The following is a 24,574-nucleotide window of genomic DNA, read 5'->3' on the forward strand; positions in this document are numbered from 1 at the left end:
GTAGCTTTAAGTTCAAGCCCTTCAGACAAAAACTGGGCAGGGTTTTCTTTTGTATGTTAGCTCTGTTGTATCAAACACATTTTTAGTGTGCTCCTAAATTAGTAACTCCTCTACTTACATAAACCCCATTAGAAAACTTCTGAAAAGATTATCAGAAGCTCATGCTCCAAGTAATACTCTGGATCAGAAGAAGAAGAAAAATACAAATGGACAGAAACTAGAAAGGATGGCACAAAAAAGAAACTAAAATTGTTTCATTATGAGCAATAAAAGTAAATAACTTTTCTCCTGTGGATTGTAACTTCAGAATTTTATATAGAAACATAATCAACAACCTACCTGTGTTGTTCCCTCAGCAGTTCGCTTGTTTGCCGAAGTATCTGTTGGTGGCCTGCTTGCCTGGTTTTCTGAGGGGTTAAGAAATTGTTCATTTGCAGTATCTAATCAGTACTGAATACTGCTATACACTATACAAATTTGGAGGCAATATTCAAAATTTTTTGATGCTAAATATTCACTATGCGTCACATTAATAATTGAAAATCAGGTCTGAAAAATATTAAGTATTGAAGATTGAATGCTACCATTTTTCAGCGGGAACAGAAGATACAGAAAAGCAAAATGGCACTTTCCAGCCTACAAGCCATACGTTTCCTTCCTTAAAAGTCTGACAATGTATTAAAAGTATTTTACGAACAATTCCCTTGCCATCTGAGGACAAAGCATAACTCCAACCTCTCCTCCCTCTGTATGTAAACTGACGAGATATTAAACTGAAAAAAGTTACAATTATTCAACATTTGTGTACAAAAAAAATGACTGAATAACGGATGGTTAAACAGACTGCAAAATACATAACTGCGATGATTTATGCAGGGAGACCAAGTATCTTTATTAGCTCAGCCACACATATATCTACACTAGCAACTTAAGCAGAAGTTGCCTGAATATTTGATGTAAAATTTTAAATCCAAATTCTCCCTTCTCATTCCAACCAGAGCTCATCAGCAACAGTGCTGACCCAAAGCAGTGTTTCCATTCTGGTGACAAAACTACTAGGGTACACACTAAGGCTATGTGAACTGCAGAAAATGAGACACATTTTTGGACCCGTACACCCTTCCTTTGGTCACTATGCCTGATCTGACACAACCCTTTTTAATTTTTATTAAATCATTATATTAGCTTTAGAGCTAAAAATCAATACAAAGCATATAACTGTCTCTACGAAAGACATATTTTAACATAGGTCACTTAGAGATAAGAAAATGAAATAAAACTAGTTCTGATGTCAAGCTCTGCTTTAGTTCGTTTTAGCATTATATTGTGCCAATGAGAAACTTGCTATAATTCCAACTCACTTGGAAATCTTGAGGACATCTTAGAAAAAAAATTTCAAGGTATGTAAAATCAGAAGTGCAGAGAAGCATCATGGCATGGCCAAAGATGGAGAGAAAGTATTTTAACAGTTAATCTAGATACTGTATTTGAACATTCATTGTGTTCAGAGACTTATTTTAAATACAATAAATGTACTACTTTGGAACTAGGATAGTATTCAGTTGCGTTCTTAACCCCCCACTTTGTTTACATTTAAGCGGTGTGACAATTAAGTTAATCATTATACTTTCCTTCCAGTATGTCTTTTCCTTAGAAAGACAGCCAGATTATTTTGGGAGGCTGTATTAAAAATAAATACCAAGTTGTTAATGGTAGAATAGGAGTTTCTGATTTCATGCTAGGAATGATATAAATCAAATTCTAAAAAGAACAAAGCTTAGAAATTCACACTGTTGATTCCTTCTAAGGAGGGATCATTTTCAACGATGTCTGAAATACATCTATGACAGACGTGATGCTGATCTTGACAATTTCAACAGCAAGGCAACCCAGAAGAAACATCTCGGTAAAATACAGTAACAAATTTCTACAAGAGTTTTGTGTTTCCCTTTGACAACTATTTTCCTTTCCCAGTGTCAACATTCAAGCATAAACTTACCAACTCTGGGTGCTGTAACGGCAGGTGGTTCAATAGGAGCTGTACTACTAAATGCAGAGAGAGGAATCTTCATCTGTAGGGGGGTTCGACTGCTGGTAGCATTATAAAGTCCTGAAGTACCCACTGTGGGCAAAGGAGTCCTTGTGGCCTGGGCAACAGGATGTGCAGCAGAAACAGCCTGTACTGCCAACGTTGTGCCTATTGACCCAGCACTGGCTGGAGAGTTCCTTTGAATACTAGGACTGGGCACAGACGGGCTGTTATTTGGTTTAGTTGGGTTAGTTGATGCCAAAGACACTGTAGTTTTGGTAAGGCTACCAACTGTAGATGAGCTTTGTACGGATATAAATTCAACGTTGCCTGACTGTTGGTTAGTGACCAAAGTCCCTGTGTGGCCTTGCAGGAGCTGGGGCTGGGATGACACTGCAACAGGTACATGCAAGATTACAGGCAAAGACTGCAATGAGACAGACACTGACTGAGTGCTGCCACTGGGCACTTGGTTAGCGCCTACAACCGTAGCTGTGTTAGATGTGGGAAGAACTGTTGTTGTAAAAGAGCTGGTGGAGGTCACTGGAGTCTGAGGCTTAGGTTGTCCACTGACAACTGTCGGAGGAGCAGCGAGGCTGGAAGCTGGCACTACACATACACACACACAAAAAAAAGAACAAAACCAAAAACACAAAAAACAAGTATGTGAACCAAGTGGGAACTTTCACTCCAACACAACAAATGGAAATTATTTACAATGAGGGTGGTGAGACACTGGAACAGGTTGTCCAGAGAAGTTATGAATGCCCTATCACTGTAAGTGTTCAAAGTCAAGCTGGACAGGGCTTTGATCAATGTGATCTAGTGAAAGATGCCCTGGCCCATGACAGGGGGTGTTGGACAAGGTGATCTTCAAAGGTCTCTTCCAACCCAAACCATTCTATGATTCTATGAGAAATGTGGTATAAGATTAACATTTGTAAAGAAAGGCTATAGATACTCTTTTTCTGTTGTACACTGATATTCAATGGCCTAGTTAAAGATACAGTCAATACTGTATTTCTGTTTGAAAGAACTATACACAAATGGCAAAAAAGAACTATGACACAAACAGGCCTGAAGAAAGCTCCAAGATTTAACTGTTGAAAACACATGAAATATAGCATTTTAAACACTTGTTACAGAAATGGTAGGACAACTGGTCCTTCATAAAACACAAGAAAATAAGTCAGTTATGACTAACTTGCTTTGTATAGGTAGGACCTTGTATCCAGAAGGTTTTACTGAAACCAAAGATTAATGTGTCAGAGAAGATACTTGGTTTTGTGCAACAAAAAAAATCAGGATTAAATCTAAAGATCAGGAGCGTAATACACTAGAGAACACCAGTATATGCCTACTATGAGACGATTCTGTGGAAAAGATGCAGCATCCAATATTAGGTAGACTATTTTTAAAACCAAGGATGGTGTGACTACAATGAATGTAATTAATGGTGGTTTTGACTCTACATTCTCTATAAAATCCTAATCTAGGAATTAAATTTTTCAACTCGATTCCCTTAAGAAATGGGGCTTTTGACTTCATCTAGTTTCCCACTCAACTTCTGTAGCCATTAGTTAGAGAGGAAGGTATCAGCATGATATGGCCTTTAAGCCATGTGTTGCACTCCTGGGCCGCTGAGAAACTGCAAGTTTTTCCACTATATGCAGCAACAAGTCTGCTGAAGCATCTTGTTTACCCCTATGTTCTGGTTGGCCAAACCAAAAAAATTTTTGCTTACCTGGTAAACAAACTACACAACTATAAACTGGGAATGTGGTAGGGAGCTAAAAAGAATTATTTTTTAATTCATAAAACCCAGTTTTGCTTTGTTCAGTTAGTTACCTATTTAATGGAAAGCAATAAAGCTGTTGAAAAGTGTGTTTATAGTCCATAGGCAGTTTCTCACCTGTATTCACAGGGGCTTGAAAGGTTGCTGGCGTGCTGTCTCCTACATTCCTCTTAGACTCCAGCATCTGCCTCACTGTACCGGCATTTCTACGGAATGAAGTTTCAATTAGCATTTCATAATGAGCCACACCAGATATAATTATGAACAGTACAATAATGAAAAAACCACCTTATTTTACAGCTATTCTTTTAATTGATATTTTCTAAACCCATTTATCCTTTGCCCTCCATGCAAATTAACTTTGGATATTCCCCTACTAAAAAAAATTTAAAAAAAATGCAGAATTATTTGTAAATTTTCAAGTGCTTGCACCAAGTTTGCCTTTCACCATAAGAATTTTCCCTTCTTTGAAATTAAACTTCCGTTTTTATCCATTATTTTTTAACTGCTCATCTTAGTTTACCTAAGAATGGATTCAGTACTGTCCATTTATGACTTCTGTGAAAAAAAAATCCAATTTTACAATTGAAGAGCAACGAAGGAAAAAGGAAGAGCACTTCAATTTAAAAAAGAAAATACAGGAATTATCCATTACATTACGTATCTCAAGTGTCCTATTGTAAATTTTAACATGGTCATAGTAATGCGGTTTGCTCACCGATATGTCACATTGCTTGTGTTTGCAGTGTCACTTGCTACTTTCCCTGGAGACACGGGGGCATTTGGTGAATTCTACAAAAGAAAAACAGGGAGAAAGACAGAAGCCACAACAAAACCACCATAAGTCAGCTTGCAGACTTATGCTTTCATTGTATTTCATATTCGCTAATTTCTGTGTGAGATGTACATTTTCTGGAGCCAACACTGCAGGAGAACTTGACATGTTTTACAGTCCCCCAAAACCTCCTTGGTCCTACCTGCCTCCCTCTTCTACATCCTTCTTTTTTAAAACTCCCTTGCCTTCAGGTTTTTAACATGACAATCAAAATTTCTTCTTGAATGCTAGTGGACTTTTAGCTTCCAGTTCTTCACAGTAATTAATCCAAAATATTAATTCTAGACACAGAGAAATACTATTGTTTTTATTGATTCCTCCCCTTTCCCCCCCTCCACCCCCAAAATCAAGGTACTGGGATTCACAGTTATGTACTCTCTACTCTTTGTATTGAAGTGAGATTTACTTACATGCAGTCTAAGGTGCTTGCACACTAATAATGCCTAAAGAACCTTCTGCACAAATCAGAATTACATAACAGATGTGAAAAGACTATTCTTTGATATCACTGCCTTTAACCAAACGAGACAAACCTACTTGTGAACACCATTGAACAAGGTCACACCTTTCTGCATATAAAATTTCTTTGTTTTTCAACACAAGGTTTAGGCTAACTCAGAAAAACAAATGTAACAAATTAGTTCTTACTTCCTGCCTTTTCTTCAAGTCCTCCCTGGCTGCTCCAAACCGCTTTGTCAATCTAGCAATTTTTGCCTAAATGGGAAGAAGATGAAAACAAAAGCAAAACCATAAATATCCTCCCCAATAACCATCAAAGACATTATGCAAACTAAAAGATACATAATTAAGACATCAAGTCAAATGCTGTTTTTGAATCAGGGGAAATTACTTTCCTCTGAAATACAGTACAACTATGTTACTTCAGAGCAGCAGAAAGACAGACCCATGTATAACAATCAAGATATCTTAGAGACAACTTGAATTATATTCCTTCCTATTCACAATTGCACAAACAGAATCCATTTTGCAGAGGTTCATGCAACATTCTGTATGAATGAAAGCAACTGAAAGTATTTGACTGTTTTAATTTCTTACGTAACAACCGTATTGAAAAATTCACCCCTTTTTGGCTTTCATATTATGTCTTCTTCCCCCATTTATCCTATTTCTCCCTCTCACTGATACACTACATAGCACACACACACCTTACTGCCAGCTTTGTTGCACTCTATTTGATGTTCAGGTGTCAGGTTCATCATCTGCTTATACACCATCCTTACATATCATTTTTTACTTCTTGCGCTTCCCTCAATATACTGTTTGGTGACCATTCTTTCCATAATTATCTCAGCATTACAAGATCCTAATTTACCCTGTCTAGGTTGCAGTTCTGATAGCTGACTTATTCTGGAGGCAGTAGCTATGCCACTTCTTCTAAGCAGGTATTTTGGGGTTTTTGCACAGAAAGAAGAGTTAAATTCTTTTTACAAACTTTTACAACACTAGGAAAACAGAAGTTTTAAAAAAAATCAGCAGGTTTTGTATACCATGATTTCAGAATTCTTTACGTAAGAGGAGGTGGTCTACTTAGAAACCTCACCTCTTTCACATTTTTACAAAGCAACAATTACAGGCTACAATTACAGTCTGCCTTTAATTACATTTATATTTCAATTTCTGTTATCTTTTACAATGTATAGGCCTTTTGGAGCACCATGCATTATAAAACCATGTAAGCTTAGATTGTGAATATATTAATATCAACATATTCACAGCCTTGTAAGAAATTATTAATTTGACACTGTAGTTGATGGCTAAAGACAATGATAAACTTAAAGCGTCTTAGATAACACTTAATAAAAAGTCTATAAAGTAACATAAAAGGTCTGGGCAGCGAGGGGGAAGAGTTATACAGTACTAACCGGTCTGGCAAGCTCCATACTTTTTTTATGTTACAAGTAGAATGGCCTTGTTGTTCAAATTTGTTATGACATAAGCTTTTAATTGTCTTGCCACTTCAAAATCCTTTCATTTTGGTCACGTTCCTCATCTCACCACTATGTACATAATTTCTATAAAGAATGCATTGAACACTAGCTATTTGTTTCCTTGCTAGAACATAATTATTCAGTTTGAGGAAATTACATGGGTAAGTATCATGTGATGGTTTTTTGTTCTAATATTCTACAAAGTCTAGTGCTATTGTCCTCTCCTTTCAGCACTTTTCTGTTTTTAAGCAAATTTCTGGCTCCATAGAGGCATTAGATGTTTTCATACTTAACATTTATTTGAAGGATGTCTAAATGGAACAGAAGAGTGGAAAAACAGTTTACTAACAGCTAATGAATCAGTTTGCCAGAAGGAAGATTTGCTTTTGGGTTTTTTGGATGATTAATTGGTTGCTTTCTTCTTTCTGAGTAGGGAAACGGAATTTTACAACTCAAAAGCAGCATTACTATTTGCTGCTTCGCCCCTACTCCCTAGAGTTAAAATGGCTTCCCTACTGACAACTACAGAAGACTTACTTCTAAATGTTGAGGAACTCTTTCTATAATTTTATTCTAGTATGCAGTTCAACACACAAATACTCACCTGTAGTTCAGTAAGCACAGTTTTATGCCTCTTGTTACATTCTACTTTCTCTATTCGAGTTTTCAAGTCTGCCAGAGTCTTGTCAAATACAGCACACTGTAAAGCAGTAAGTTTTTCTTCTAACAGTCTCTGGATAACCTGCAATAATAATATTTTTAAAAAAAAAAAAAAAGAAAAATAACAATGCAATCCCAGGATTTGGGAGACCATCTATAAAAATATCCTCAACTCTTAACCAGTATCCTGCTACAAATAAATCTATAGTCACCAATGAGCACGTGGTTGCATAGCTAAGAAAAGTTTCTACATCCATTCTGGCAAATACAAATGGTCCCTCTTTGCCATTAACTCAAGAAATTAATTTCATTGCAGTATAATAAGTGTACAAAACCTTGTTACATAGAAAAATAACCTTAATAACAGAAGATATTTTCATAAAGTACTGTGTTTCCACAGATTAACAGAAAACTAAGGAAAAATTATTGAAGGGAACACTGGCATTCAAAAAAACAGAAACTAAAGACATTTAACAAAACTTTGTTTCGAAGATGCATTTTCTCCTAGGAGAAATGCTGAGTGTTGCTTTTCTTGCAGAAGCTAAAAATTGAAGAGGGACTGATTTCTGCAAAGATTACTTGCTATACTTATTATTTAATTTTTTTCTCCCTCCTACACCTATTACAGTGCAAAAATTTTCTTTAGGAAACAAAAATAAGCAACAAAGACGGTTCTCTGCACCTTACATTAATGAAGTTACAACACACACTAGCTAACTCATGGAAGATGGGCACAATTGGTTGGTTTTTTTCTTCAGGACCATAGGTTTCTTTACATGCTCTGTAAAAATCTGCAAAACACTATGTTGACTGCACTCGTGTTTGGAGACAGACTTTCTTTAAAGCTAGGCACACAATAAAGCACACCACAAGTAAACCTTTATGACACTGAAATACCCCCTTTGCTAAGATTCTCCATCTATGGTCACATGAGACTTAAGTGTTTATCACATTTCACATATACTCTTGCAGCATAGTTTTTAAGTGATATTTGGTCTCTTCTTAAAAGTAGGGATATATAGGACTTTATATGAATTAAGCCCCCTTTGTTATTTGAATTACGTCCAATTTTCAACCACAAAAAAGAAAAAGTGTTTGGGTGGGTGGGAGTGTGTGGGAAAGGGTAGCTAATTCAAAGATGGTAAGACAAGTGACAGGTGTGTGTTTGCCATCTTTGCTCTGCACCTCCATTCTACCTTTTGTAATTTTTGGTCAACATCCCTTCTGGCTGTAATTTTTACTTGGAGTTCTGCTTCATAATCTTCTCCCATGTACCGACGACGTTTAGAATGAACACTGTCCATGTCCTCAGATCTGGAACGTTTTCTCCTTGACACTTCACCTGGAACAATTAGATACAACTGCTCGTGAGGAACCTTTGAAAAAACAGGTATCTGCAAAATGTTTTTATTATTATCCTCCAGTTCCTCCTGCTCCTATCAGCATCATCCTATAATGAAACATGGCTTCAGAGAAGCAAACCAAAACCCTCTTCTGAAAACGGAATCCTCTTCTCAGGATTCCAGCCAAATAAAACTACATCTTATTCTGCCTGTGTCAGCAATTAACTTTTTTTCTACCTGCCATGAAGTTTTAACCTGTACCTGCAATCCTTGACTGAAAAAGCATTCAAACCTTTTTCTTACTTCTTGGGTAAGAAGGAAAGTAAAAATCTAACACAAGAACAGGCTCAAAACAGAACTATATTATAAAATAATTTTCATCACAGTGATGAAGCACAAAAGAACCAAGGAGACCTCATTCACTCCTCCAGCTCCTGTCACTGTATCTTCTAGAGATCCACATATAAAACAACAAGCCTAGGTAAGTTATCACGAAGGGAAGCTACAGAGCATACTGTGGGTACCTGACCACCACCAAAACACCAAAGACCATAGCCCCCAACCCCTCCACCCCAAACCCTGAGGATGATACAGAAAGACAGAATTAGTAGTACATCAATGAAGATTCACTGGAGTCTGAAACAGCGTAACAAAAAGTCACTTTCCACTGCCATTTTTTCTTTACTTGTGTTACATCCACTCTGTGAATCATATTTCTAACTTCAGACTTCTTATAGTCTGATTTTTTGATGGCCAGATTTCCGATGGTTTCAGTCTCATCTGATTTTCTGATGGTTTCATTTTTTTTTGAAAGTTAACCTAAAAACCCACTAATATACTAAAAATTATCAAAAGGTAATGTTTTATAGGGCCACAGGGCTCTTCCTAAACATCTGCAGAATGCTGAGTATTTGCAAGCAATATACACGGTTAAGGTATGAGTTTTTCTTTTTTCTTTTTTTTGTTTTTAGAATGACAGTAAACAGTGGAAAAATAAGGGGGGGAAACTACATCTCCAGCTTTCTTCCATCCATCAGGAAAACTTGTAGAAATAAGATTTTTTAAAAAATCTGGATAGTTAGAACACTGTTCCCAGACTAGTGAAGACAAGTTTATCAGGATCTTCCATACAACTCTCTTCTACTCCCAGTCAGTCTCTTTAGAAAAAGCCTAACCACTGAATAATACAACAAGTAGTTTGTAACATGTAAGAGCTACTTACACATTTAACAGAACATGCTTAATATTCAGGTAATTTGTTCTGAAGCAGATGCTACATCTAATTTTACTGCAGTAAGATTCTCTTTGAAGAGCTTCAGGGTGCTTGCTACTAGTGGAAGGGATATATAAAGGCAACTGACTTCTAGAAAACTCTAGCAGCTTCTAATGAGCCACGTCAGCTTTTCTTGATCAAAGGGTGCTTTGTGCTTATGTTCCACCTGATTCCTTATGGAGGCTCAAACACTCTTTCCGCAGGTACCAGGGAGAAGCCTGTATTACTGCTGGACCCAGAGCGGCTAACAAACATAGGACTTTGCACGGCGGGGTTGCACAGAAGGGGAATGGTCCCTGCACTCAGTAATGGTAGCAATGTGCCACGTGGTGTGGTCTTCGGCAGCTACTGGAACAACTCTCCTGGTAATGTCACAGCCTCCACCCAGACTGAGCTATTCTAGGGGAAGATACGGCTTTACAAGAATTGGGGTGCAGGGATTATACAGGGCCTCCCATTCTGCCTGAGGCAATGGCAGAGGGAGATGTGCATCTTGGCTACAGAAGGTGCAAACTAGTGGGAGAGCTATGTTGCCAAGTTAAAGGAGCTATGGGAGGAGGTCGGGGGTGGCACAGCATCAGAAATTATGAGAAACAGCTTGACTGGATATACTCCAAGATCCTACAGCCTCAGGAATGGTAACCCCCAGCTGTACCAATGGAGGTACAGTCAGAGCTTGAGCTTATCCAGATGGGAAATGGAGACTCCCATGATGACAAAGGCTGGGAGCACCAGGACAGCAGCTCCCACTCTGCCTGCAGATGTACAAGACAGTGAGATTGGCTTCAGTGCCCTCACAGCAGACATGGGGCTGGGAGCTGTGCCCCATGAAATGTCTGAACTGGCTAAGCCTGAGACATGCAACAGCACTGTATTAGTACCCAGTGACTCTCTGCCTACAGGGAGGGGTAGCCTTCATCTGTTAGGGACAGGTGACCTATGAGAAAGATAAAAGCACTATATGGGTGGGAATGGGGTCAAGAAAGCCAAAGCTCACCTTAAGCTGAATCTGGTGAGGGACATGAAGGGCAACAAGAAGGGCTTCTACCAATATACCAACAGCAAAAGAATAACTAGGGTAAATATGTCAACCCCCCCTGCTGAATGAGGCAGGGGAGCAAGTGACAAAGGACACGGAAAAAGCCCAGGCACTCAATGTCACCTTTGCCTCAGACTTTAATGAGAAAACTTGCCTTCAGCAACGGCAGCTCCCCGAGACCAGTGGGACAGTCTGGAGCAAAGGCAGACTTGCTCTCGGTGGAAGAACATTGAGTTAACATTTAAACACACCAGACATACACAAGTCTATGCAAGTCACAGGGATGCACTCCCAAGTGCTTAGGAAGCTGGCTAAGGTAACTGCAAGGCCACTCTCAACCTCTGAAAGGTTGTGGAAATATCTGAAGGTTCCTGGAGACAGGAGTAACATTTGCGTAACATTTGCTTTCTTCTAATCTTCAAGAAGGGCAAGAAGGACCCAGGGAATTACAGGATGGTCAGCCACATCTCAGTCCTTCAGAATGTGATGGAGCAAGTAATTCTAGAAATCATCCCTAAACATATTAAGACGGTGGTGAGGGGGAATAGTCAGAATGGATTTATCAAGGCGAAATCATGCTTCATCAGCCTGACAGCCTTCTATGATAAGGTGATTGGCTTGGTAGATGAAGGGAGAGCAGTGGATGCTATTTATCTGATCTTTAGTAATGCTTTTGACATCCAAAACATCCTCAGAGACGAACTCATGATGTATGGCCTAGATAAATGTATTGGCTTAACTGCTGGGCGCCAGGAGCTGTGATTAGTGGCATGAAGTCCAGTTGGAGCTCATCACAAGTAACGTACACCAGCAGATGATATGGGTACCAACGCTAATGTCTTCATTAATGACTTAAGATAATAGGTTAGAGGGCACCCCCAGCAATTTGTAGAAAAACCAGAAGGAGTGGTTGCTACACTAGGTGGTTATGCTGCCATTCAGAGTCACCTTGACAAGCTGGATTAACAGGCCAACAGGAGCATCATGAAGTTCGACAAAATGAAAAGTCCTACACTTGGGCAGGAATAAACCCATGAATTAGTACAGGCTGGGAACTGACTGGCTGGAAAACAGCTTTGCAGAGAAGGCCCTGGTGGTCTTCATGTACATCAAATTGAACATGAGCCAGCAATATGCTCTCCTGGCAAAGAAGGCCACCACCATCCTTGGCTGCCTGAGGAAGAGTATCACCAGCTCTAATCAGCACCGTGAGGCTGAACCTTGTGTCCAGTCTTGTGTCCAGTTCTGGGCTTCTAAATACAAGACAGACATGAGCATACTGGAGAGAATTCAGTGTAGGGCCACAAAGATGTTTGATAGACTCGAGCATTCATCATATAAGGAAATGACAGCTGGCATTATCCAACTGGATAAGGCAGTTAGGGGAGATTTTATTATGTGTGTAAATTACCTGATGGGTGGAGAGCGAAAAAGACAGAGCAAGACTCAGTACCAGTAAAAGGACAAGAGAAATAGATGCAAACTGAAATACAGGAAAGTCCATTCAAACATATAAAAACTTTTACTGTGAGGGTGGTCAAACACTGGAAGGGGAACAATGGAAGGTTGTGGAGTCTCCATCTGTGGAGATACTCAAAACCTGTCTGGACATGGTTCCGAGCAAACTGCTCTAGTTGACCAGGTTTTGAGCAGGGGGTTTGGACTAGAGAATCTCCAAAGGTCCCTTCCAACCTCAACCATTCTGTGTTTCTAACACATGCCACCAGTGAATTATAATATTTTTAACATTACGTACTTTTCTCTGCATGTTTCTCTTCTTTGTGGGCCTCTTCTTCATTATCCTCATCACTCTCCTTTATTCTCTCCTCTTCCACCTCTTCTACAAACAGAAGAAAAAACACCATGCATTACTTATGCTGACCTACAGAAGTCTCATAAGAGTCCTTATTTTGACCAACAAACTTAGAACACTTACATATGACCATATTGGGGAAGGCAAGAGAAATAAGTACGACACAGAGGGAATGCAGAGATTAAGAAAATCAGATACCTTCAGAGCAAAAACTTGAATGACCATATAACACAGTAAGATTCACTTCTGGATTTGCTTACCTTTAAAATTAACAGAATGCCTCGAAGTTACCTCTGAAATGAAACAATGTATTCTTATGTAATTAAAGTTCTCAATAAATTATTTTAGTTGGTTTTTTTTTTTTTTTACCTAGGAATAAAGTATAAAAATTTCAGTAACCAAATACTAATATGTTTCTCTATTTATTTACAATTGGCAAATTCACCCATAATCTTAATGGTAGAAAGGCCTAGATTCTTTTCTTTAAAAATACAAATTTTCATTTAAAGTTTCTTCCTAATGCAAAAGTATCACAGTTTATGACTAGTCATTTAAAAACAGTTTAGAAAAATCTTAAATAAAGAAAAATCTGAAATAACATCCCCAAATGTACACAGGTTAAAATGAAAACTGCTAACACTTCCTGAAAGCTGTTATTAATGTTCCATGAACTTCCATTATGTGTTTTGTACTGACTATATTTGCTACCCCCTATGCTTGCTGTATACAACATAAACCTATTACTTTTTACACTATCTATGCATAATATAACAGAACAACCCAGCACTGTCATGCACATCTTGATCTGTACACTTCTCCAATTTCCTATTTTCATGTTGTTATTACAGCAGAGTTTACTAGCTTTTTAGAGAAAGTTCTGGCTGCAAAGATATGTTTGATGCTTTCTTAACACCAAATTTTACTTCTGTTATGAAGAACATTTGAATGATTTAAAATAAGTCGCCTAATAGAGTAAGGAAGGAATCAGAACCCCAAAAACAGCAATTATGAGATTTTAAAAATTTTGAGAATTTATGCAAGAAACAATATAATACCACATAAATTCATCGAAACCACTCATTTATTTTTAAGGTAACAAAATGGCAGAGTGCAAATGCCACCTTCTTTTTAAGCCTTATAGATAAGCTTCTTGTATTTAATTGTTATCAATAAAACAGGACTCGTTTACCAAAGAAACCAAAGGACAGTCATTAAGTTCAAGAGTACTTTTTCCACAATATACAGATTTTAATATTCAACTAAAAGATACACATATTCCATAGAAACATAAACATACTTCGAATGTTTTTAAAATATAATGCTACAAGTTTCAAAGCTGAGCTTTTTGAGTTCTATGTAGGGAACAAAGTCATTTCAGGGATGAGAAAGTCCCTTCCTTACAATCTTCCATCACTGTGAACAAACATAGCTTGTTTAACTAAAAGTGGTTTAAACACGATGTCCAGCTAAAACACTCCAGTTAAGAAGGTTCAAACCATAATACACAGATAATTTTACAATTGGCTATCAGCTTATTTTTCACTAATAAGCTGCGATCTCATTATCCTGATGCTAGATGGGCAGAACCAAGGAATGCAATCCTTTGAAAAAACAATAATTTCATTATATTGTTACCACTGTATTTATCCCAGTCATCTAAGTAAGTCACGCTATTTGCTGTGGATCTGAAAACAAAGGTGGTTTTGTGTGTGTAGTTTTTTTTTTTTACTAGGTGTTTGCCCGTCACTAAAGAGTTGAAAATTCCTCTTAATTTCTACAACTGGAAGCATTTAGATCTGCTTAGTGACTGACTGCATATTTGGATGTCAGTTCTGCTATAAAATATACATATAAATGGAAACAAAAATAATGAGTAAGCCTAAGAGCATCTGAACAGTACTTGCAAGTTACTCTGGATTGCACAGTCATACTCTCACTATTCCATAATCATGGAACTGCAACATTATCCTTATAATCGGCTAGAACTGACGTGCAAAGACAGCAATCACAAGAAAGTACAAAAACACAGCCTTTCTAAGTAATGAATCCTTGATCAAACTCTACCCAAAAGTTATTATAAAACAGAAATACTGATTCCCCCCCCCCCGCCCGTGAAACATGACAGGATTTGACTATTTTTGTTGAGGAATACATCATAGATTCATGTGTGCTTAATGGCATCATCATGATCTAAACAAGCTGGAGAAATGGGATGACAAATGCTTTATGATATTCAACAAGGACAAATACAAAAGTTCTACACCTGGGACACAGAACCCTTATAAAAATGACATAGACTAGGGCCTGCTTGGCTGGGGAGCACCTCTGCTTTGAGGACTTGCACAGACAGCAAGCAAAGCATGAGCCAAGAGCATGCCCTGGCAGAAAAGGTCCATAGATAGCATCCTGAGCTGCATTTACAGGAACAGAGCCCGTGTACCATAAGAAGTGGTTGCTGCCCTTCACTTGGCACTTGTTATGCCATCTCTTGGTAAGAAGTAATAGACTGCTAGGGGCTGGTGAACATGACCTGTAAGAGAGGCTGAAGGAGCTGGGCTTGTTCATCATGGAGAAGACAAAGCTTAATGAGGACTTAAAACCAGCTTTCCAATACCTGTTAGGTGGCTTCTGAGAAGATGGAGCCAGGTTCATTGTAAAGGTCCATGGCAAACGATAAGAGACAACATGTGTAAGCAGAAACAAGACATTCCATCCGATAGAAAGAAAAACATTTCCAACTTAAAGGGAGTCATTGCAACAGGTTGCCCAAAGAGGTCGTCCAGTGTTCATCAGTGGAAGTTTTCAAGACCTAACTGGATAAAGTTCTGAGCTACCTTGTCTAATCTCACTGCTGACCCTACTTTGAGCAGGAGGCTGGTCTAGAAACCTCGAGGTCCCTTCCGGCCTGAAATGCTCTACTATTTGGTTACAACTTTTCCTGCCTATATAACTCCTCCTACAAAACGTATATAAAAATATTATCAAGTGATTCAAACTCAAAGCACAATATTGTCATCTTTAGTTGTTTATTACCACATTTTTATTTGAAAAAAAAAAAACCTTAAAAGGACTTGAAAGATTACAACTGATGGAATTCAACATCCATTAATCGGTCCTCCAAAGTCTGTCGGACAGAAGCGTACCTGATTTCTGGTTTGCAAAATCCAGCGGCTCAAAAACCCAGCAGTTGTGTTTTGTCTGCTCTGTATTTAAGAAACCTCTTTCCACCATATATTCAGCTGCTGTTTGCAGATATTATAGACCTCCTCCTACTTCTGGATGCTACATTCTCCTACTGGATGAACCAAACTTATGTTCTTTTAAGCTTTCCAGTATAAAGTTTGTTTCCCAAATGCTGAAATATTTTTTCGCAGACATCTAGAAGGCAGATCGTGCTTGACGAACCTGGTGTCCTTCTATGACAAAGTAACTTGCCTGGTTGACATGGGATGGGCAGTGGACATTGTTTTCCTGGACTTCTCCAAGGCCTTTGATACGGTCCCCCATAGTCTCCTCCTGAAGAAATTGATGAGTTATGGCCTAGACAAATGGTCTGTGCAGTGGGTGGGGAGCTAGCTGACAGGCCTCACCCAAAGGGTGGTGGTAAATAGCTCTTTCTCAAACTGGCAACCTGTCACAAATGGAGTCCCCTAGGGATCGATATTGGGACCAATGTTATTCAACATCTTTATAAGTGATCTGGACAACAGCATCAAGTGTAGCCTGATGAAGTTTGCTGATGACACCAAGTTGAGTGGGAAAGTAGACACTCCAGAAGGGAGAGCTGCTCTGGAGGAAGATCTGGATAGGCTGGAGGAGTGGGCCAAGAAGAACCTTATGAAGTTCAGCAAGGACAGGTGTAACCATCATGCACCTGGGAAAACATAATCCGTGAGTGCAGCACAGACTGGGATCCACCTGGCTGGAGAGCAGCTCTGTGGAAAGGGATGTGGGGGTCTTGGTGGAGAGGAAGCTCAACATGAGCGAACAGTGTGCTGCTGTGGCCAAGAAGGCCAATAGGATGCTGGGTTGCATCAAAAAGGGCACTGCCAGCGGAGAGAAAGAAGTCATCATCCCACTCTACTCAGCGCTTGTCAGGCCACACCTCGAGTACTGTGTACAGTTCTGGTCCCCTCTATACAAAAAAGATGTGGACAGGCTGGAAGGGGTCCAGAGAAGGGCCACCAAGATGATCAAAGGACTGGGAAGCCTGCCATATGAGGACAGGCTGGGAGAACTGGGTTTGTTCAGCCTTGAGAAAAGGAGGCTTAGAGGGGATCTCATCCCCATGTACCAGTGCTTAAGGTGTAGTTACAAAGAACATGGAGACTCCCTTTTTACACGGAGTCACATGGAGAGGACAAGCGGGAATGGACACAAGTTGCTCTTGGGGAGATTCCAATTGGACACCAGAGGGAAATATTTCACAGTGAGGACAGTCAACCATTGGAATAATCTCCCCAGGGAAGTGGTTGACTTGGCCATGTTGGACACCTTCAAGAGTCGTCTGGACAGGGTGCTGGGCCATCTTATCTCGACTGTGCTCTTCCTAGAAAGGTTGGAGTAGATGATCCCTGAGGTCCCTTCCAACCTGCGATTCTGTGATTAACAAGTGAAGACTAGCTGGAGATTGTACCACTGCCTTCCATTACATAATGAGAGGGCAGAGAGAAGACGAAGCCACTGCTCTTTAAGGTACACAGCAACAGGACAGGAGGCGATGGACACAAGTTGTAACACAGAAGATTGCAATTAAGCAGAAAGTTTTTACACTGTTGAGGCTGGATAAATATTAGGCTACCCAAGGAGTAGTTGTGGTATATCCATCCTTGGAGATGCACAAAAGTAAACCGCCAAGGTCCCTGAGCCATCTGCTATAACTGGACCTGCTTTGAGTAGGTGGTTGGAATAAAGACCATCAGAGGTTTGAATTAAAATTACTCTGCAATTCCATCGTCTTCCCTGTTGCTCTCTCATGTATCTTTTCCAGTCCTGTGACAACTTCTTTGATATGGGGAGGGGGAAGGAAACAGAATTCTAGAAGATGTTTATGAATGTGGTGTCCCATAATGAAGTTTTCCTCAGTTTCTTCATTTATTCCCAGCTTTCTTCATCTGCTAATGTATCAATATTTTCACAAAACTACCTACTATAATCCTGGAAAATCGTTCTTGAGTCGTGAGTCAGTTCTATCTTCCTATCAAGTTATGAAAATTTTCATACTCATCTGTACCACTTTGTAGTTAACCACAATGAGTTTCATCTGCCTTTTTTATACTCCAGTCATTCAGCATTGTAAGATTCTTCTACAGCTCCTCACAGTATCATGGGCAAACTCTCATCTTGCTCGTCACCCTTCATTTTACGTAAATTTTTAATTCTGTCACACACCACAGTCTCTGGAACAGATCACTGTAGGTTTAGTTTCCATTCTTCAAATCATTATTTCCTCCGTGAGGACTTTCTGTCTTATCCAAAGACAGTTCAGTTTCCAGAAGTTCTTGGTAAGAAATAATTTTGTTTGGATATCCAAAAGAATTCAAGTACATCACTCAGGTCTTCCTTGTCACATTCTTGTTTACTTACCTAAAGAGCTCCAACGTTTTCTAATGTATGATTTTCCACTACCAAAACCTTAAGTGACAACATAGCCATTATATTTACTAATTATACATGAGAAAAAGATTCTATTAATCTGCCCATTTGTAGAAAGTCTTCTAGTACCATTCTTCATATCATTGTTAAGGCCATGCTGGTTTTCATCTAGACTTTTTGAAAACTGTACTTTTCAACTGAGCAGCTTGCACCTGTGCCTCCAATATAGCATCTTCAAATGATCTTCATATAGTCTCCACAGATTTAATCCTCAAAGACTCTTTCCAAAAGTTAAGTTTTATCTTCTAAGATAACTCTGTTTTCTCCTACAATTGTTTCCTGCCCCTGCAACCTTTCTGCTATTGCCTTTGTCACTGAAAGACTGAAGTTGGTGAAAGGACGGCAAAATTGTTGTAGTAATACCATGTTAAATTTAGTACAAAATGGGTCCCCAAAAAATTAGCTTGAAAAGTTTCACACAGAATATACTATTCAGAAAAATTTATAATCCTTTTTCTGCAACTTGATGGGCAAACTTTATGAATCTTAGAATGCAGAAATTAACATACGACTTCTGGTTGAGGACCGAGCATACTTCACAATGGTCAGTTTTCATTTCATGAACAGTCTCAGTTATGGCCACGCAACTGTAAAAGTCAAACTGTTACAGCTAATAAATAAAACAACTAGTCAAGAGAATCTGAGAATTAAGAGCAGCCCTGCAGAGAAGGGCTTGAGGGTACTGGTGGACGAGAAGCTGGACATGAGCCAACAATGCGGACTTGTAGCTCAGAAGGCCAACTGTATCCTGGGCTGCATCAAAAGCAGCATGGCCAGCAGGTCAAGGGAGGTAATTTTGCCCCTCTGCTACACTCTGGTGAGACCCCACCTGGAGTACTGTGTCCAGCTCCAGAACCCTCAAGCATAAGGAGGACATGGAATTGTTTGGAGCAGGTCCAGAGGAGGGCCACAAAGATGATCAGAGGGCTGGAGCACCCCTCCTACGAGGACAAGGTGAGAGAGTTGGTGTTATTCAGCCTGGAGGAGAGGAGGCTGCAGGGAAACCTTATTGCAGCCTTACTTATAGGGGAACTCTAGGAAAGATTGGGACAATCTTTTTAGCAAGGCCTGTTGTGACAGTACAAGGGGTAATTGTTTTAAACTAAAGGAGGGTAGATTCAGAGTAGACATAAGGAATAAATTTTTTACAATGAGAGGTGTAAAACACTGGAACGGATTGCCCAGAGAGGTTGTGGAGGCCCCATCCCTAGAAACATTCAAGGTCAGGTTGGATGGGGCTCTGAGCAACCTGATCTAGTTGGGGATGTCCCTGCTCACTGCAGGGGGGTTGGACTAGATGACTCCATAGGTCCCTTCTGACCCAAAACATTCTATAATTCTATGAATTTGTCCCATCACCAAAACTGAAAATCTGAAAAAAAAATACTGCTGGATACAATAATTCTAGACTTCTGCAAACTGTAGTCCAATATTTAATATTCACTTCAGTCTTTTTGCTCCAGAGCAAAACACTCCTCTGTGACCACATTTTCTCATTCGGAAAGATGACAGATATCCTAGTTTCATTCATCTCCAATGAAAGAACCCTTATACTGCAGTAAAGACAAGAACCATCAATTCATTTGTAGTGTACGTTTTATAAAAGGGACTCTAACACAGGACAATCTCCACACAAGTACACACAATGTACTTTCTCCCTGCCATCCCCCATCTCCAAATAGCTTCTGGAAGACTTTAATTGCACAGCCACAGTATCACTTTTGCAATCGCCATGCAATACCTAACACCTAAATAAGGTCTTTGCAAGAAACTATGAAACCTACCTTTTCTCTGTTTAACTGGTGTAAATTTAAAAGTAAATATCAGAAAAGAAAGAATAGTCTTAAACATGGGCTGAAGAGACACATTCTTATATCCCTTTCTCTAGCTGTTCAGAGACTGAAGACTCAGAATACCATCACACGTTTGTGAAAGACACAGTTTCATCATTAGCGAAACAAGAGTTGAGAAAATATGGTTACTAACTTCCCAGAGACTGAAAGACACTGTAATCTTGTTTAATCTATGGAATTCCTACCCAGTCAAGCATGTTTAAGCACATTTGGGTTAGCATGGTCATAATTTCAGAAAAAGCTATACAATGGGGGGAGGGGGGGTGCCTGTGGGGGTGGGTGGGGAGGGAACAGAAATAAAAAACAAAAAACCCCTCCAAGATTTGAAAGAGCTTTCTTACAAATAAAAGAGCAGTGCCAACTTATCTGTAAATTATTCCTCTGTTATAATTTCAGAAGTGCAATGGTATGACAATGAGTGTCCTATGTCAAAAAAAAAAATTGCTTACAAAACTGTAGGACAATAATAGACTACATAAAGGACATCCATTCAGTTTAACGTAAAAAAAAAAAAACTTCGGCTAACTACATGAAGAGACTGAAGTACCAGCTTCCTACGTTTAATGCTTTCAAATGTTAATCAGTTGGCATAGCTATCAGGTAAGTTAGATAAAAAACACTATGAGTTAAACGAATAAAAGCTACATGGCGTGAAAACCATACATGACTTCTATTCTTCATGAAACCTGTCCAATACTGTCTTCTGGTGAAATAAAGAAATTTGAAAGAAACTGGATTTGTGGCATGCCTGGACTACCAGCATGCTTTCATTCTTACTATTTATTTGCATGTTAAATGAAGTTGACATTCTTTCTTTCCCTCATGTACAGTAAATGAACACACTTCTCTTCCCACAAAACTTTCTGTTCCATGTCTGGCAATTACTCATCTTTCCTCTTCTTCCACGCACCACACCACCCCAGTTTGCAAAGAGTATAAGAAAAAAACCAAAACAAACCAGTCTCTAAGATGACAGGTTTTTGTGTTCCTTTCATTTTTTTTCTGGGCCTCAAATTCTATCCTTGAAAATTGTAAGACTATGTAACACATAATTGGTGGGTAAGACTGCATTTTTGATTTAGAATCATGTCACAAGCATGTCATTCTACGAAATGAACAAAATCCCAGACCTGAATCAATACTACTAATCTAGAAAATTCTTACCTGGAAGACTTGACTTGTTTGGTAGTATCACTTCAACACGTTCCTCCTTCTCATCACAGGGATCCTCTTCATCTGACAGTACTAAGAAAGCCTCTTTTGGCAGACTTTCATTGCTTTCCTGCTTGGATGGTGAACCTAAACAGCTGTCTATTTTCTCTTCTAAATCTGTGACTGCTTCATCCACTGGTAGCAGAGAACTTTTAGAAAAACAGCTCAGTTTGTCTTCAGCCGGGGCGAGTTTTTCCAAAATTGGAATAATTTCATCTGTTTCCATAGAGTCAGTATTGTCCAACATACTTTCACTTGGCTCATCTATTGCCTTCTGAGCAGTGGTTTCTGAAAGACCTGAAGTGCCGTCTCGTTTGTCCTTTGGTTCCTGGTCAGCTTCCATACTGCTAGAGATGGCTTCTTCTCCAACAGCATCTTCAACAGTTACTTTTTCAGTCCTCTTTTCCTCACAAGATGAATTGGAATTAATAGTTAAGTCATTTGTTTCTCCCTTCTCTTCAGAAGAGTCACTAACATCACAGATTGCTTTAGTTTTGCTTTCTGATGGGACATCACTCTCTCTTTGGTCCAAATGATCTTTTGGATTATTTTCTTCAGGGAAGTTATCCTTATTACCACCAACCACTCCATTTTCAGCCTCACAAGCTAAAGCGGTAGCAGTATCTTTATCTTGCTCAGGAGTAACGTTCTCTGGAGACAGCGTTAGAGGTTTGGGTTCTGTGTCATTGACTATGTTCCCTGTCCTACTTTCAGGGCTTTTAGCTTCAGTAATTTCATCAGAAGCTGTTCTTCCTTCTTCTGAGTTAACACACAAGTCCACTAGGCCATTGACTTCCCTCTTGTCCTCCATACAGTCTGTATGGTTTAAAGGCGAATTTAAATCAGAATCTCCATTCTCATGCTTTCCATTTAACAGTTTAACTTCAGTTGTCTTCAACAGCTCCTCTTTAACCTTATAGACAGCTTCAAGTTGCTGTCGATCACTTACTCTCATTGTTTTTCGTGCTTTAAAGACCTTTTTCTGAGGTTCATCTGTGCTATCCATGTTGATCCTTAAAAAAAAGTTCAGAAAGAATTGTGAAGGAAACAATTTATTATCCTCATATTACAGTGTTCCTAAGAAAGACTGTAGTATTTAGCACATTTTTAAAGCAAAACAGTTTAACTGTGTTTACAAAAACAAACACCTGACAACTGTTTGCCCTCAGAAAAAGCAAATACAAGTTTCTACATAAACTGCACAAGCACATGCATGTGATGATCACAGCGATCACACTGTAACATTATGTAGTAATGTTCTGGCCGCACATTTTAGACCAGTTGTCTCGTATTGTTATAGCAAAGCCACATAATGAAGTTTTCTAGCTAGAAACAGATATTGTGCTAATGTAACAGCCACCAGCCTCCCTTATAAAAAGTAAGAAATATTCTTGGCCCATCAGTTTACATTTATTTTACCTTTCTAAAACTATGTAATTTCATGAGTTTCAAATAGAATTAACAACTGGGGTAAATGACAAGGTTTTAAAGTCCATTAACTTGTAAGAAAACTTCAGTGTATTGAAAGAGTTTCTGAATGTGTAATTAAGATCCTTTTTCCTTCTGTATAGATAAAATAGACCTTCATCCTCCATATTTATACAATGGTTAACTGAACTTGGGTTTTTAGAGCACTTTCATTCAATTTGCAATAATATTTGACTAAGACCAACTGTGCTCATAAAAAATGCAGTTTTTGTAGCTCCTTTTAGTCACATTTCCTTTGCCAAGGAAAACTGATGGTTTTGCCCTCCATATAATTTTATTAATTCCATCCACCCATGCAAATATTTAGAAAAATAAGAACAAAAATATATATAAAAAAGGAAAATAATGTTTAAAAAATCGACTTTATCAAATCCATAAATGGAATTAAATCCAGCATTACCTAGGAAGTTAAAATTATTTTGTTGAAATGCAACAAAATCTTATATAATTTGTTTCTGTTGAACAAAAACAAAAAAATCCATAAGGATCTTTAAACTATATTTTTTCCCCATGTGGTCTGGTTTTAGGACCCAGTTTTAAAGGATTAGATATGATAATATTGTTCAGAATCAGAAAGCAGTTGAGGAACTTGTTATATCCAAAATGAAACTCAGCAATTAAGATCTTGAATTAGCTGATGCTATCCCATTTAGCTCTACTGAAGCTCACCATCATAAGTTACTCCTGTCTAGGATATGGCTTTTCTTAAATCTCAAAATATCCAAAAATTCACTGGGGTAACAGCAGTTAAAAGATACTACAGGGAAAGGGAAAGGGAAAGGGAAAGGGAAAGGGAAAGGGAAAGGGAAAGGGAAAGGGAAAGGGAAAGGGAAAGGGAAAGGGAAAGGGAAAGGGAAAGGGAAAGGGAAAGGGAAAGGGAAAGGGAAAGGGAAAGGGAAAGGGAAAGGGAAAGGGAAAGGGAAAGGGAAAGGGAAAGGGAAAGGGAAAGGGAAAGGGAAAGGGAAGAAAGCAGGCAGTTACCTCTATATGATCCCCCCAAGCACCAGAGAAGCCAATGTTTATACCATTGATATAGCAGAGTTATTACAAAAAGGATGCCTTTTAAACATTTAGTACAGTTCATTTAGCATCTTCCCTAATCAACTTTCATTTACAGAGCTGAAAAATTCATTAATAAACTGCATTTTGTCTTTTCAGGTGGGATATAACTTTTTTAAAAAAAAAGAAGGAAAAAGCAGACCTATCGCCAACAGTAACTCAGATCAGCAATGGTTTTGTAAAACCGAGTTGTAAAATTCACAAAACAGAGATTCCACTAAGTAACAGTTTGGCTCCACCCTCTTTGTAACCAACCTTGCCTACAAGTTTTATTTAGGCAACCATAAGGTTGCCCTTTAGCCTTCTCTTCAGCAGATTAAAGCTGTCGAGCTCCCTCCATCTCTCATCGTAGGTCATGTTCCTTAGGCTCCTACCATTTTGGTAGTCCTATGCTGGATCCTTCCCAGTTTACTTGCAACAGTTTGTTTATGAGGGAAATTATTTAACACTTATGCATTGCCCAACTAGAACAGTCTATGGTACGATATGAATATATATTCTAAGGTTCAGTGTGAATTCAACTATAGAGAAAAACTCTAAACCCTACAATCATGACATACCGTACAATAAT

At 38.8% G+C, this 24,574-nt stretch overlaps 1 protein-coding gene across 17 annotated transcripts in view; it reads right to left on the bottom strand.

The window, feature by feature from the left end:
• ATF7IP (activating transcription factor 7 interacting protein) overlaps positions 1–24,574 on the bottom strand; it is a 108,296-nt gene that overhangs the window by 31,310 nt on the left and 52,412 nt on the right. For 9 of the 17 annotated variants that reach the window (XM_075079001.1, XM_075078994.1, XM_075078896.1 and 6 more), the window contains 10 exons: positions 21,409–22,469; positions 12,997–13,029; positions 12,680–12,763; positions 8,465–8,610; positions 7,213–7,350; positions 5,308–5,373; positions 4,543–4,616; positions 3,942–4,030; positions 2,000–2,638; positions 340–407 (listed from right to left, as the gene is read on the bottom strand). In XM_075079001.1, the coding sequence (XP_074935102.1) occupies positions 340–407; positions 2,000–2,638; positions 3,942–4,030; positions 4,543–4,616; positions 5,308–5,373; positions 7,213–7,350; positions 8,465–8,610; positions 12,680–12,763; positions 12,997–13,029; positions 21,409–22,462 (2,391 nt within the window). In that variant the 5' untranslated portion in view covers positions 22,463–22,469. Of the gene's footprint in view, positions 1–339; positions 408–1,999; positions 2,639–3,941; positions 4,031–4,542; positions 4,617–5,307; positions 5,374–7,212; positions 7,351–8,464; positions 8,611–12,679; positions 12,764–12,996; positions 13,030–21,408; positions 22,470–24,574 lie in introns of those variants that run through there. The other 8 variants (XM_075079024.1, XM_075079031.1, XM_075079009.1 and 5 more) reach the window with 1 other exon arrangement.

Source organism: Phalacrocorax aristotelis, chromosome 1, assembly GCF_949628215.1.
Source record: "Phalacrocorax aristotelis chromosome 1, bGulAri2.1, whole genome shotgun sequence".
Classification (NCBI taxonomy): Eukaryota; Metazoa; Chordata; class Aves; order Suliformes; family Phalacrocoracidae; genus Phalacrocorax; species Phalacrocorax aristotelis.